Raw genomic sequence first — 14,938 nt, 5'->3', positions numbered from 1 at the left:
TGTTGACCAGTCTGGTCTTGAACTCCTAGGCTCATGCAATCCTCCTGCCTCAGCCTCCCAAAGTGCTAGAATTACAGATGTAAGCCACTGTACCTGGCATCCAGCAGATATTTCTACTGCATTTCTCCAGGAATGAATGGGTTGGAGATGAGAAGGTCTTGCTGTGTTGACCAGTCTGGTCTTGAACTCCTAGGCTCATGCAATCCTCCTGCCTCAGCCTCCCAAAGTGCTAGAATTACAGATGTAAGCCACCGTACCTGGCATCCAGCAGATATTTCTACTGCATTTCTCCAGGAATGAATGGGTTGGAGATGAGGAGATTCTGGAACTTCTGTCATTTCCTCCCAACAATTCTGGGACTCATGTTCACTCTCCTGGGATAGGGGAAATTGACTTAGAGTGATTTTCAAAGGGCATTCCTGTTGAAATAGTTAATATATGTACATGCTTACAACACACACACACATTTGTGTACACTACATACCATGGAGGAAAGCCAGACCTGGTATAAATTGTACAACTTCAAAATAATAATGGAATTATGATTTCATTTTAATACCATTTTCAATTAAAAATTTTAATAGACTATTTTTTAGAGGTTTTAAGTTTGCAGAAAATCTAGGTAGACAACACAGAAAATTCTCATTAACCCCTGTATTCGTCTGCTAGGACTTCCATAGCAAAATACTACAGGCTGAGCAGCTTAAACAACAGAAATTTGTTTTCCCACAGTTCTGGAGGCTAGAAGACCAAGGTGCCCACAAGTTTGGTTTCTGGTGATGTCTATTTACCTTACTTGCAGATGGCCACTTTCTCCCTGTGTCCTCACATGGCCTTTCCTCTGAGCACTTGGAGGCCAGAGAGTGAGCTCTGGTGTGTATTCCTCTGCCTAGGAGACACCAGTCTTACTGAATTAGGGCCTCAGCCTTATGATCTCATTTAACCCTCATTGCCTCCCTAAAGCCTTTAAGTGACTAGATGTGAGGGTGGAGCCCTCGAGAGACTACACTGCCTTCTTTCCGTCTGCTCTTGTAGTGGGAGGACACCTCCAGAGGAGCTGCTGTTCACTGAGCTGCACTCCCACATGAAGATACAGACTTTGTGAAGAAGGAATTGGCAACACTGAAACCTCCAGAACAAAGGCTGTCACTAAGGTATGTGCTATAAGCATCCTTGGGGAAGAAGGTCATGAGTAGGCAGGGGCATTTTTATATCTTTAGAGGATAGGCAAAGGGAAGACCACAATTTCAGAGGTCTAGCACAAGAGGTAAATTGTTTTTTTAATCTTTGCATTTCCTCAGAGCCCACAAACATGCATGTGTATTAGTGGCTGCCCATGCCCTGGCTGAGGGGAGCAAGCCATGCCATTTTCTCTGTAGGCCTTTAGGAGAGAGTGAAAACTCCTAGAAGAGTGGGAAGGTAGATAAGAAAAGATCCTTTGTAATACCAGGCATCTGGGAAGATCTGTCCTTGTGCTGGGTACAGGGCTTCTATCAGGTAACTGAAGGACACCTGGGTACTGTTCTTAAGGAAGGAAGCCAGCAACCAAGCTTTCATATAACTAAAGATGTTACTGGTGGGTGCCTGTAGTCCCAGCTACTCAAGACCCTGGGGCAGAAGGACTGATTGCGCCCAGAAGTTAGGGGCTGCAGAACACTGTGATCACACCTGTGTATAACCACTGCACTCCAGCGTGGGCAACATAGTGAGACCCTGTCTCTATAAAAAATAAATAAATTGCTGCTTGCTTGTGCTTTCAAATCATAGAAAGGTAGCAGAGTGGATAGTGATGTCTGAATGTAAAGCAAACAAATTCCTTGGAAAAATATGTCTGGATTGAAATTGCATTGAATGTATATATCAATTTGGGAAGAACTGTCAAATTTTATAATTTTTATGTAACTGAATTGCATTTTTATTAGGTTTATTCCTAGTAATGCTAGTAATTTTCATTGCTAGTATAATTGGGATCATTTTTCTATTGCATTTATAAAATTATTATTTTTTTTGGTGCTTAGGAAAACAATTAAAAGAATAAACTGATGAATATCATGCAGATATATCTCTAAAACAGTAAGGAAAATATGAAATGAGAAACAATATATAATTTATGTAAGTTAAAAGTAAACACACAAAAATATATATTGTTTATGGATATATATAAATACGTAAAAGTACAGGGGGAATTTGTTTGCAATGACACATACCAAATTGGTTTTTGTTGTTTATGTTATGAGGATAAGTTGTGTAGTTAAAGGGAACATTAGCTTCATCACGATTGCATCAGAAATAAAAAAAGGAAGAGGGATGGAAGGAAGAGAGGGAATGAGGGAGGGAGAAAAGAAGGGAGAAAAAAAGAAGGAAGGAAGGAAAAAAAAAGAATCCAAAGTATTGTGAGAATATGTTAACAGCTGCTAATTCTAGGTGATGGAACTACAGGTATTTATATTTTCATTGTAAGTTTTGGCTTTTCTCATCTCAGCTGACTTCCCTGTACTAGCTTGGGTTTAGATAACAAAATACAATAGACTGAGTGGCTTAAACAACAGAAAGGTTGTTTAACATACTTCTAAAGGATGGAAGTCCAAGATCAAACTGCCAATGCGGTTGATTTCTGGTGAGGCTTCTCTACCTGGCTTGCTGATTTCAGCCTTCTTGCTGTGTCCTCACATGGTCTTTACTCCATGCACAAGGGGAGCGAAATTTCTTGTGTCTCTTTCTCTTCTATTAAGGACACTAGTTCTATCAGATTAGAGCCCTGCCTTTTTTGGTTTTGTTTCTGCTTTCTTTTTTTTTTGAGACAGAGTCTCACTTTGTCACCCAAGCTGGAGTACAGTGGCGTGATCTTTACTCATTGCAACCCCCACTTCCTGGGTTCAAGCAATTCTCGTGCCTCAGCCTCCCGAGCTAACTTGGATTACAGGCATGTGGCACCATACCCAGCTAATTTTTGTAATTTTAGTAGAGACGGGGTTTTGCAGTGTTGGCCAGGCTTGTCTCGAACTCTTGGCCTCAAGCGATCTGCCTACCTCGGCCTTCCAAAGTGCTGGGATAAAGGTGTAAGGCACTGCGAGAGCCAGGACCCTGCCTTTATAACCTCATTTAACTTTTTTTTTTTTTTGAGACAGAGTCTCACTCTGTCACCCAGGCTGGAGTACAGCGGTACGATCTTGGCTCACGGCAACCTCCGCCTCTTGGGTTCAAGTGATTCTCCTGCCTCAGCCTCCTGAGTAGCTAGGATTACAGGCATGCACTCACTATGCCCAGCTAATTTTTGTATTTTTAGTAGAGACACGGTTTTGCCATGTTTGCCAGGCTGGTCTTGAACCCCTGGCCTCAGGTGATCCACCCACCTCGGCTTCCCAAAATGCAAGGATTACAGGCATGGGCCACAGCTCCCGGCCTATCATTTAACCTTAATTACCTCTTTAAACGCCCTATCTCTAAATAGTCACACCCACACCAGGGGTTGAGCACTTCAACATGTGAATTTGTGGAGGACACAATTCAGTCCACAACATCCCCCTAATTTTTAAAAAACAAAAATGTTTTTAAGGAGTGAATGTCTTTTATGTGTCTCTGTGACCAGGTTCCACTGCCTTGATGGATTATACACTTGACCCCAGCATGACAACAATGACCGACTACTACTACCCTGATAGCCTCTCAAGCCCCTGTGATGGGGAACTTATCCGGAGAAACAACAAGTTGCTCCTTGCTGTCTTTTATTGCCTCCTGTTTGTATTCAGTCTTCTGGGAAACAGCCTGGTCATCCTGGTCCTTGTGGTCTGCAAGAAGCTGAGGAACATCACAGACATATACCTCTTGAACCTGGCCCTGTCTGACCTGCTTTTTGTCTTCTCCTTCCCCTTTCAGACCTACTATCAGCTGGATCAGTGGGTGTTTGGGACTGTAATGTGCAAAGTGGTGTCTGGCTTTTATTACATTGGCTTTTACAGCAGCATGTTTTTCATCACCCTCATGAGTGTGGACAGGTACCTGGCTGTTGTCCATGCTGTGTATGCCATAAAAGTGAGGACGATCAGGATGGGCACAACCCTGAGCCTGGCAGTATGGCTAACTGCCATTATGGCTACCATCCCATTGCTAGTGTTTTACCAAGTGGCCTCTGAAGATGGTGTTCTACAGTGTTATTCATTTTACAATCAACAGACTTTGAAGTGGAAGATCTTCACCAACTTTGAAATGAACATTTTAGGCTTGTTGATCCCATTCACCATCTTTATGTTCTGCTACATTAAAATCCTGCACCAGCTGAAGAGGTGTCAAAACCACAACAAGACCAAGGCCATCAGGTTGGTGCTCATTGTAGTCACTGCATCTTTACTTTTCTGGGTCCCATTCAACGTGGTTCTTTTCCTCACTTCCTTGCACAGTATGCACATCTTGGATGGATGTAGCATAAGCCAACAGCTGAATTATGCCACCCATGTCACAGAAATCATTTCCTTTACTCACTGCTGTGTGAACCCTGTTATCTATGCTTTTGTAGGGGAGAAGTTCAAGAAACACCTCTCAGAAATATTTCAGAAAAGTTACAGCCATATCTTCATCTACCTAGGAAGACAAATGCCTAGGGAGAGCTGTGAAAAGTCATCATCCTGCCAGCAGCACTCCTCCCGTTCCTCCAGCATAGACTACATTTTGTGAGGATCAATGAAGACTAAATATAAACACATTTTCTTGAATGGCATGCCAGTAGCAGTGAGCAGAGGTGTGGGTGTGAAAGGTTTCCAAAAAAAGTTCAGCATGAAGAATGTCATATATGTTGTTGCCAACACTTGGAAGACAATGACTAAAGACATAGTTGTGCATGCCTGGCACAACCTCAAGCCTGTGATTGTGTTTATTGATGATGCTGAACAAGCGGTAACTTTAAAGGATTCTGTGTGCCAAGTGAAAAGAAAAGATGTCTAACCTCCTTACATATGCAGAAATATACCTCCAGAGCCTGTCGGTAGGCTGGAAGAAGTGGATATTGAAGTTTTGACATCAATGATGAGGCTCCAGTTGTCTATTCATTGACTGGTGGTGAAACAGCTGAAGTGATTCTGAATCAAGGTGATTGTGATTATAGTGCCAATGAAGATGATGCTGTTAATACTGCATAAAAAGTGCCTGTCAATGACATGGTGAAAATATTTGACAGGCTTATGGAAGGACTAGAGCAGCATGCATTCATAACAGAACAAGAAATTGTATCAGCTTATAAAATCGAACAGAGACTTCTAGACAAAAACCATTGTTGATGAGGCAGATGCCTCTAGAGGAGACGTTTAAAAGCCATCAAACAGAATGCCTTCCCTGGAGAACCCACTTCCTCATCCCTAAACTGTGTCTGATGCTTCTTCTCGTGTCAGAAGTAAAAAATAAAAATAAAATAAAAGATATTGGTATGTAACTACAGGAAAAAATAAAAAATATACAGTGGACAGTAACCTTTCAATTAAAAACTCGGTACCATAAGTAGAGACTGAAAGCTTACCGTTATTGGTTGCTGTTATTGTTTAACAGCTGATACAGATATTCTGCTGATGCTACTGCTACTTAGTTCCCATGAACACGTTGTTTTTCCACTATTAATGGTGTGTCATATTTTTTACTTTTAAGTACTTACGTGTGAGTAAGTGTAAGAAAATGACTGCTTATCAGTAGTATCAGCGATTTACTCAATATCTGAATCACCTTGATTCAGAACCATTTCAGCTGTTTCACCATCAGTCAATGAATATCATCCTCATTATTGATGTCAAAAACTTCAATATCCACTTCTTTCAGCCTACTGTAGACTCTGGAAGTATATTTTTTTGCATATGTAAGGAGGTCAGACCTTTTTTTTTTCACTTGACAGGCAGAATCCTTCAAAGTTACCACTAGTTCAACATCATCAGTAGACAAAATCACAGGGCAGAGGTTGTGCCAGGCATGCACAACTACGTCTTTAGTTGTTGTGTTCCAAGTATTGGCAACAACATATATGGCATACTTCAGATAAGTTCAGAGTCAGGAAAGATGATGGTGCCAAACCACCACAAATATTCTATTTGTGGGTGGCTGAGACAGTGACGTCTTTGCTTTCTGATGATTCAACATACACAAACTTTGTTGCATGCACAAAATTATTAAAAATTTTGGCTGGGCCCGGTGGCTCACCCCTGTAATCCCAGCACTTTGGGAGACCAAGGCAGGCAGATCACTTGAGGTCAGGAGTTCAAGACCAACCTGGTCAATATGGTGAAATTCCATCTCTACTAAAAATACAAAAATTAGCCTTTCTGCCTGTAAATGCCACCGAAGAAGCACCGTTAGAGTCTCTCTTCTCACTGCCATCATGTCTAAGTCAGAGTCTCCTGAAGAAGCCGAACAGCTGAGGAAGCTCTTCATTGGAGGGTTGAGCTTTGAAACAACCAATGAGAGTCTGAGGAGCCATTTTAAGCAATGGGGAACGCTCACAGACTGTGTGGTAATGAGAGATCCAAACACCAAGCGCTCCAGGCGCTGTGGGTTTGTCGCATATGCCACTGTGGAGGAGGTGGATGCAGCCATGAATGCAAGGCCACGTAAGGTAGATGGAAGAACTGTGAAACCAAAGAGAGCTGTCTCAAGAGAAGATTCTCAAAGACCAGGTGCCCACTTAACTGTGAAAAAGATATTTGTTGGTGGCATTAAAGAAGACACTGAAGAACATCACCTAAGAGATTATTTTGAACAGTATGGGAAAATTGAAGTGATTGAAATCATGACTGACCGAGACAGTGGCAAGAAAAGGGGCTTTGCCTTTATAACCTTTGACAACCATGACTCCGTGGATAAGACTGTCATTCAGAAATACCATACTGTGAATGGCCATAACTATGAAGCTAGGAAAGCTTTGTCAAAGCAAGAGATGGCTAGTGCTTCATCCAGCCAAAGAGGTCGAAGTGGTTCTGGAAATTTTGGTGGTGGTCATGGAGGTGATTTTGGTGGGAATGGCAACTTTGGTGGTGGAGGAAACTTCAGGGGTTATGGTGGCTTTAGTGGCAGCCATGGTGGTGGTGGATATGGTGGCAGTGGGGATGGCCATAATGGATTTGGTAATGATGGAAACAATTTTAGAGGTGGTGGAAGCTACAATGATTTTGTCAATTACGACAATCAGTCTTCACATTTTGGACCCATGAAGGGAGGAAACATTGGAGGCGGAAGCTCTGGCCCCTCTGGTGGTAGAGGCCAATACTTGGCCAAACCATGAGACCAAGGTGCCTATGACAGTTCCAGCAGCAGCAGTAGCTATGGCAGTGGCAGAAGATTTTAATTAGGAAACAAAGCTTAGCAGGGGAGGAGAGCCAGAGAAGCGATAAGGAAGCTACAGGTTACAACAGATTTGTGAACTCAACCAAGCATAGCAGTGGCAAGGCCTAGCTGCTACAAAGAAGACATGTTTCAGACAAATACTCATGTGTATGAACAACAAATCTGGAGGACTGTATTTGTGACTAATTGTATAATGGTTATTTTAGCTTCTGTTCTGTGGAAAGTGTAAAGCATTCCAACAAAGGGTCTTAATGTAGATTTTTTTTTCTTTTTTTTTGCGCACCCATACTGTTGATTGCTAAATGTAATAGTCTGATCATGACGCTGGATAAATGTCTTTTATTTTTCTAATGTGCTGTGTAAAGTTAGTCTACTCTGAAACCATCTTGGTAAATTTCCCCCAGCAGTGTGAAGTTAGAATTCTTTCAGTGTGATGCCAGGTATTATTTGGAATTTATATACAACCTGCTTGGGTGGAGAAGCCATTGTCTTCAGAAACCCTGCTTTAGTTGAACTGACAGTTATTATGATCTGAAGCTCACCATTGAAAGGGATTACCCAAGCAAAATCATGGAATTATTGGTTATAAAAATGATTGTTGGCACATCCTATGCAATGTATCTAAATTGAATAATGGTACCAGGTAAAATTATAGATGGGAATGAAGCTTGTGTATCATCCATTATCATGTGTAATTAATAAATGATTTAATTGTTTTGAAAAAATAAAAATACAAATACAAAAATTAGCAAGGTGTGGTGGCTTGTGCCTATAGTCCTGGCTACTTGGGAGGCTGAGGCAGGAGAATCACTTGAACCTGGGAGGCAGAGGTTGCAGTGAGCAGAGATCGTGCCCCTGCTCTTCAGCCTGGGCAACAGAATGAGACTCCGTCTCAATAAATAAATAAATAAAATGAAAGTCATAAAACTACTACGATGATTAATACTGAGTGTCAACTTGATTGGATTGAAGGATACAAAGTATTGATCCTGGGTGTGTCTGTGAGGGTGTTGCCAAAAGATATTAACATTTGAGTCAGCGGACTGGGAAAGGCAGACCCACCCTTAACCTGGATGGGTACAATCTAACCAGCTGCCAGCAAGGCCAGAATATAAGCAGGCAGAAAAATGTGAAAAGAGAGCCTGGCCTAACCTCCCAGCCTACATCTTTCTTCCGTGCTGGATGCTACCCGCCCTTGAACATCAGACTCAAGTTCTTCAGCTTTGGAACTCGGACTGGCTCTCCTTGCTCCTCAGCCTGCAGATGGCCTACTGTGGGACCTTGGGATCATGTGAGTTAATACTTAATAAACTCTTACATACATATATATTCCATTAGTTCTGTTCCTTTAGAGAACTCTGACTAATACAACTACCTTCAGGCTATGTATATAAGGTATATATAAAACATAAATGAATTCTGTGTTTAGACCTGGGTCCCATCCCCAAAATACCTCACTATGTATACACAAATATTCCAAAATCTAAAAAAAAAAAAAAAAACCCAAAATCTGAAACACTTCTGATCCCAAGCATTTAGGATAAGGGATATTCAACGTGTATGTTAAAATATTTAACTATGATTGGACGTTTGTCTGTTTTTCATTTTAATTATGTTAATTTTTGTAGTATATATCTTGAAGCTATGCTATTAGGTGAATGTATAAATAGTTTTGTTACCACTTTTTATTGAACTGACTCTTTTAGCATTATGAAATGCCTCTTTCTCTCCAGTAATACTTCTTGTCTTAATATCTACTATTCTCAGCATTAATATAGCCACACTGGTTTTTCTTTTGATTAGGGCATATGTTGTATAAGGACTTTGTTTAAGTTAATAAATGGAATCCAACCTCTCTAGAACCCATATAGGATAGGCCCCATGTTGTAATCATGTCTACTCCCACTGCTGTTAAAGTTGCAGGTGTCACACTTTCAATTCACCATAGCTGGCTGAAATCAGTAGCAGCAGTAACTCCCAATGATGACCAGTGGATTAACAAAAAATACCCAGATCGCTCCACCCGCATAGTCCTATGGCAAAACCCAACCACTGGTGAGAAGGACAACTGCCCTACACTGACCACACTGGAAGCTGGTCAGTCTATGCATGGCTAAAGCTTGAGGACCCCGTAAGCTCTGCTCTAGTCACATCCCAGAAGCTGACTCGTCTATGCACAGTCAAAACTAAGAGGACCATCTCTGGATAAGTAAATGTAACTACAATTTATGAGCCTAGTTATAATTCTGTCAATACTGATTGTTCTGTTGTCATGTTATTACTGCAAATGCTGTAAATGTCTATGCCCAGAGGAAGGTTTGCTATGCCCATGTGTAGTGTAAGCATTTTTCTATTACCTACACTAATATTCTTACCATTTATGCCTATAGTAAAAAAGGAGAAGTCTTTAGAAAGATGCCCACATTGTGTACACACTACCTGGGTAAGAAATACCACAGTTAAAACTCTGATGTACCATTCCTACTATAAATGTACAGAAAACAAGTTAGGAACCTGCACATACAACCAGGCCACCTATTCAGTCTGTGACCCAGGAAATAATCAGCTATATGTATGTTATAACCCTAAACTCTTACCCTACGAATTCTGGTTTGAGGTACCCATTAAATCAGAGGGGGGGAAAAAAAAGGAGAGGTTATAGCTTGAACCAAAGAAGCCCCACCCTCCTAGAAAAGACCTATTTACTTGTACTTTGATGCCTGCCATACCGCGTATGTTCATAATCTTAAAAAAAAACAGAAGCAGTCTGCAATGGTTTAACACAAGAGAGGCTTAGCAGCAACAGTCCTAAACATCTGTACAGAAAACCACAAATCGGATGCCCACACGTAACATTCAGTGGTCTATGCTAACACAGCTCCAACATTTATATTCAGGAAGGACTGCTCTACTAAGGAGTATGTCAACCAAACCAAATTGTAAGACAAGGACATGCAATCCTTTAAATTTTACTATCTTAAAGCTAGAGCTACCTTTTTGGTCTACAGGACAGACAGCACTATTATGAGTTGATAGACAAGAAGCAGGCCCTGAAGTTCCACTACTGATTGTCAAAAAGACTAGGAGGACTCAAATGCATCCAATCCTGCAATTGCAGGTCCACAAGTCATTCTACAAGCATTTTGATCAGTCAGTGCCTGAGCTTCCCCCATTAACCAAAAACTTATTTGCTCAACTAGCTGAAAACATAGCTGGCAGCTTAAGAATTTCCTCATGCTATGTATGTAAAAAAACTAATATGGGGAACCAGTGGCCATGGGAGGCAAAGGAATTAAAGCCACGAGATAACTTCACTTTGCCTAACCCTGCCAGTAGACCAACAGCCTCAGCCAGTGTTTGGTTGTTAAAAACCTCCATAATTAAAAAGTACTGTATTGCCCAATGGGGAAAGGCTTTCACAGAGGCAGTAAGAGAAACAACCTGCCCAGGGCAACAGTATTATGATAAGACTAAAAACAAAACTCTATAGAGAAATGCCCAGTATGACTCCTACTTACCAGATCCAAACCCTTTCTCTCAATTCTCTACTCTAAACCACTCTTGACATCAGCTAGAGGCTCCAAATGCTTGGAAAGCACCCTCTGGCCTATATTGAATCTGTACAACATGGGCATATCAGCAACTGCTAGCTAAATGGACAGGGGCAAGTGTGTTAGGAACAATCAAGCCATCCTTCTTTCTAATTCCTCCAAAGCAAGGGGAACTCTTAAGATATTCAGTTTATGACAAAAATTTTAAAAAACTAGAAGCATAATCACAAAAATAGATATAGATGTTAAAAAGATGTGGACATAGAAGACTGAAAAGATAATGAATTGCCTCCTGAAAGAATCATTAAATATTATAGGCCAGCTACCTGGATGCAAGATGGGTCGTGGAGATATTGCACCCCAATCTATATGCTCAACTACATCATAAAGTTGCAGGTAGTCCTTGAAATTATAACCAATGAAACATCAAGGGCATTAGATTTATTGGCAATACAAGCAGCACAAATAAGAAACGCTATATATCAAAATAGATTAGCTTTAGATTACCTCTTAGCCTCAAAAAGAAGAGTATGTGGAAAATTTAATTTAACCAACTGTTGCCTAGAAATCGATGATAATGGCAAAGCTATCATGGAAATCACAGCTAGAATGCGCGAGTTGGCCCATGTTCCAGTTCAGACTTAGTCCAGGTGGTCCCCAGATTCCTTGTTAGGAAAATGGTTCTCAACCTTTAAAAGATTCAAAACCCTCACTGGTAGGTTCTTGCTTATTCTTGGCATCTGCCTCATCCTTCCTTGTCTTTTACCTCTGTTTATCAAGTGTATTCAGTCAACTATAAAGGCAATAGTAACCCAACACACTATGGCATAGTCAATGGCATTAACCAAATATCAGCCGCTGCCAGCAAAAGAAAAAGCTCAGCTCCACAAAGAGGTGGCAAAAAGTGATGCTTTCTATGAACACCTTTGTTATAAAAAGCACCAAAGAGGGGAATGGAACAGGAATTAAAAGAAATTAAATAAATTGTAAGCAGAAACTCAGTTGTATGTAGGAAAACCCAATTCCCCCTGAGAAAAAGAACTGGAGTCCTTTAAAAATTAACTGCCTGTTTTTCTGTGGCTAGTGAGCCTTATCTCTCCTCCTTCACCAGGCATTATGAAGACCCTGTTTCTCTAGCTGTGCAGCTGCAAGGTCACTAGACAGATAAACTCAAGTCGTAAAACATGTTTTTCCTTGAAAAGTAAGAAATGATATAATGCATGGCTCAATTAATTGAATAATTGTCTCTGTTTCTCACTTCTGTAATATACTTCCCCCTGCACAGATCTCTCCCCACCCCATGAAATGCTTAAAAGGTAACTTAACTCTTTGTTCATGGCTCAGTCCTTTGGATGTTAATCCAACTGGGGTGGTGCACCCAAATAATAAATACCCTCCTGAACCCCATCGGTCTCTGTGATTCCTTATCAATCCCACTACAGTAGGATCTCCATCTGATACCAACAAAATTAGAGTAAGGTGTCAAAAATGTGGGGAGAAAAGGGAGCTGACAGAATTTAGAACACTTAAAAATCTTAATTCAGTCCTGGATTCTCTCCTACATTCCCTCAAGATCACATCAGATGCTGGTGTGTGGGAGTTGTTGTCTCACTGGCTCCAGAATATGCAGGCCTATTGTCTTCACTAGTTCCTTCTCCCCCTCCACAGAAGGCATTCTCATTGTAGACTGGAAAAATCATTTCTACTGTCCATTTCTTTAAGATTCTTCCTGTGTACGTTTGGAGTTGTATAAAACAAAACTCAGAAATATTTTTAGGGTCTTTCTATTTTTCTGCTCTGCAACATTCTCATGATACAGCATAAAAAGATAAAGGGTGAAATTCACTGTGTGTAAATTATAACTTAATTTTAAAATGCAACCCTTCTTACAGATCACTTGAGGTCAGGAGTTCGAGGCCAGTCTGGCCAACATGGTGAAACCCTGTCTTTACCAAAAAATACAAAAATTAGCCAGGTGTGGTGGCACATGCCTGTAGTCCCAGCTACTGGGGAGGCTGAGGCAGGACAATAGCTTGAACTCAGGAGTCAGAGGTTGCAGTGAGCCAAGATCACACCACTGCACTCCAGCCTGGGTGATGGAGTGAGACCCTGTCTCAAAAAAATAAAACAAAAATAAATAGAAACAAACAAAAAAAATAAAATGCGATCCTCCTCTAGAAACAAAAATAAACATAAAAACTCTTCAACACAGAATATAAAACCCTACAGAGCCAGCTCTGTATACCATTCCTCTTCACATTATCCTGCTCCTTTCATTACTTGCGTTACTTGTGACATTCCAGCCACTCTGGCTTTTCTTTAACCCTGAGAGATCGCCATTATTTATTCAAATAATTCTTCCTTTCCATTTCTTTCTCTCTCTGTCTCTCTCTCACTCTTTTCCCTTGAACTTTAGTTATCTGGGTGTTAGCACTTTTACTCTCTCAACCTAAATAATAGATAGAGAGGCTCTCTAAAAGAAGATATTTATTCAGAAATAGAGCATTGCAATAGAAATACATGTGTCATAGTAAACTATGTGCATGTGCATATTCAGGGAAGTAAAGAAAGACAAAGGATTTTAAAGGAAACATGGGGAGGATTGTATAATTGTTTTGAGATAATTATCCTTGGTTACAATAATCAATAACAAGGTGATGCTAGTTTGAGGTTAAACAGGCAGTTGCTGGGCAGATATACTCAAAGACATTTTTTTTTGTGTAAAGATGTGATGGCCTTGGTGCAAGCTTGTGGTTTCTGCAGAATCTTTTGTGATAGTTCTTTGTATCAGGGATTTATGCATGAGAACCCTACCTTCATAGACTTCCCTGGCATTATTTGTCAGGGTTTTTTTTTTTTTTTTCCTAACACGGATGACTGCATTTTGATTCTGACAACTTTTACATTTCCCTCTTTTGATCAAGATCTTTCTTTAAAACCATCATTGATCAACCATCCTGTAGTTAGGTTTTGATTGCCCCTTGATCCTGGAATGGAAGTGTCTTGGTTTGGACTGGTCTAGTGCAGTGAGCAAAGATTGCACCACTGCTCCCCAGCCTGGGTGACAGAATGAGATTCTGTCTCAAAAAAATAAAATAAATAAATAAATAAAAATAGTGAACTGAATTCAACAATACATTAAAAAGATCATTCATCAGGATCAAGTGGTATTTATTCCAGGGATGCAAGAATGTTTCAATGTATGTAAATAAATAAATGTGATACACCAAATTTACAGAACCAAGAACAAAAACCATACGATCATTTCAATAGATGCTGAAAAAGCATTTGCTAGAATTCAAAATCCCTTTATGACAAAAACTCTCAGCAAACTGGGTATAGGAGGAACATACCTGAAACTAAAGAAGACCATATATGACAAGCCCACAGCCAACATTGAAGTGAACATGAAAAAATTGAAAGCCTTTCCTTTAAAATCTGGAACAGGACAAGGATGGCCACTCTCATCACTTTTATTCAGCATAATACTTGATGTCCTGGCCAGAGCTGTCAGGAAAGAGAGAGAAATAAAAGGCATCCAAATTGGAAAGGAAGATGTCAAATTAGCCTTGTACTCAGAGGACATGATCTTATATTTAGAAAAACATAAAGACTCCAAAACCTGTTAGAACCAATACATGAATTCAGTAAAGTTGCGAAATACAAAATCATAATATGCAGTATGAGGTGGGGTGCTGAAGTTCCCTACAGTTACTGTATTGCAGCCTATCTCTCCCTTTAGATCTATTAATATTTGCTTTATATACATAGGTGCTCCAGTTTTGGGTGCATAGATATTTATAATTTTTACATTCTCTCGCTGAATTTACCTCATTATCATTATAGCATTTATATATGGCAACAGCAATCTGAAAAAAAAATCAAGAAAGCAATCCCATTTATAATAGCTATAAAGAATAAAGTATACTATGGCCGGGCGTGGTGGTTCAAGCCTGTAATCCCAGCACTTTGGGAGGCTGAGGCGGGCGGATCACGAGGTCAGGAGATCGAGACCATCCTGGTTAATACGGTGAAACCCCGTCTCTACTAAAAATACAAAAAAATTAGCTGGG

The 14,938-nt window shown here is 40.4% G+C and overlaps 2 protein-coding genes across 2 annotated transcripts; both read left to right on the top strand.

Moving 5' to 3' along the window:
* Positions 1-1,029: 1,029 nt before the first annotated feature.
* CCR8 (chemokine (C-C motif) receptor 8) lies at positions 1,030-4,951 on the top strand. Its single transcript, XM_011953280.1, has 2 exons — positions 1,030-1,154; positions 3,590-4,951. Exon 2 carries the CDS (start codon positions 3,604-3,606, stop codon positions 4,669-4,671), a length of 1,068 nt encoding a protein of 355 aa, XP_011808670.1. The 5' UTR covers positions 1,030-1,154; positions 3,590-3,603; the 3' UTR covers positions 4,672-4,951.
* Positions 4,952-6,169: 1,218 nt separating this feature from the next.
* LOC105519879 (heterogeneous nuclear ribonucleoprotein A1-like) lies at positions 6,170-7,252 on the top strand. Its single transcript, XM_011953415.1, has one exon. It carries the CDS (start codon positions 6,353-6,355, stop codon positions 7,250-7,252), a length of 900 nt encoding a protein of 299 aa, XP_011808805.1. The 5' UTR covers positions 6,170-6,352.
* The last annotated feature ends 7,686 nt before the right edge of the window (positions 7,253-14,938 follow it).

This window comes from Colobus angolensis, unplaced genomic scaffold, assembly GCF_000951035.1.
Source record: "Colobus angolensis palliatus isolate OR3802 unplaced genomic scaffold, Cang.pa_1.0 Scaffold36, whole genome shotgun sequence".
Classification (NCBI taxonomy): Eukaryota; Metazoa; Chordata; class Mammalia; order Primates; family Cercopithecidae; genus Colobus; species Colobus angolensis.
This window is presented reverse-complemented; position numbering and strand designations above follow the sequence as displayed.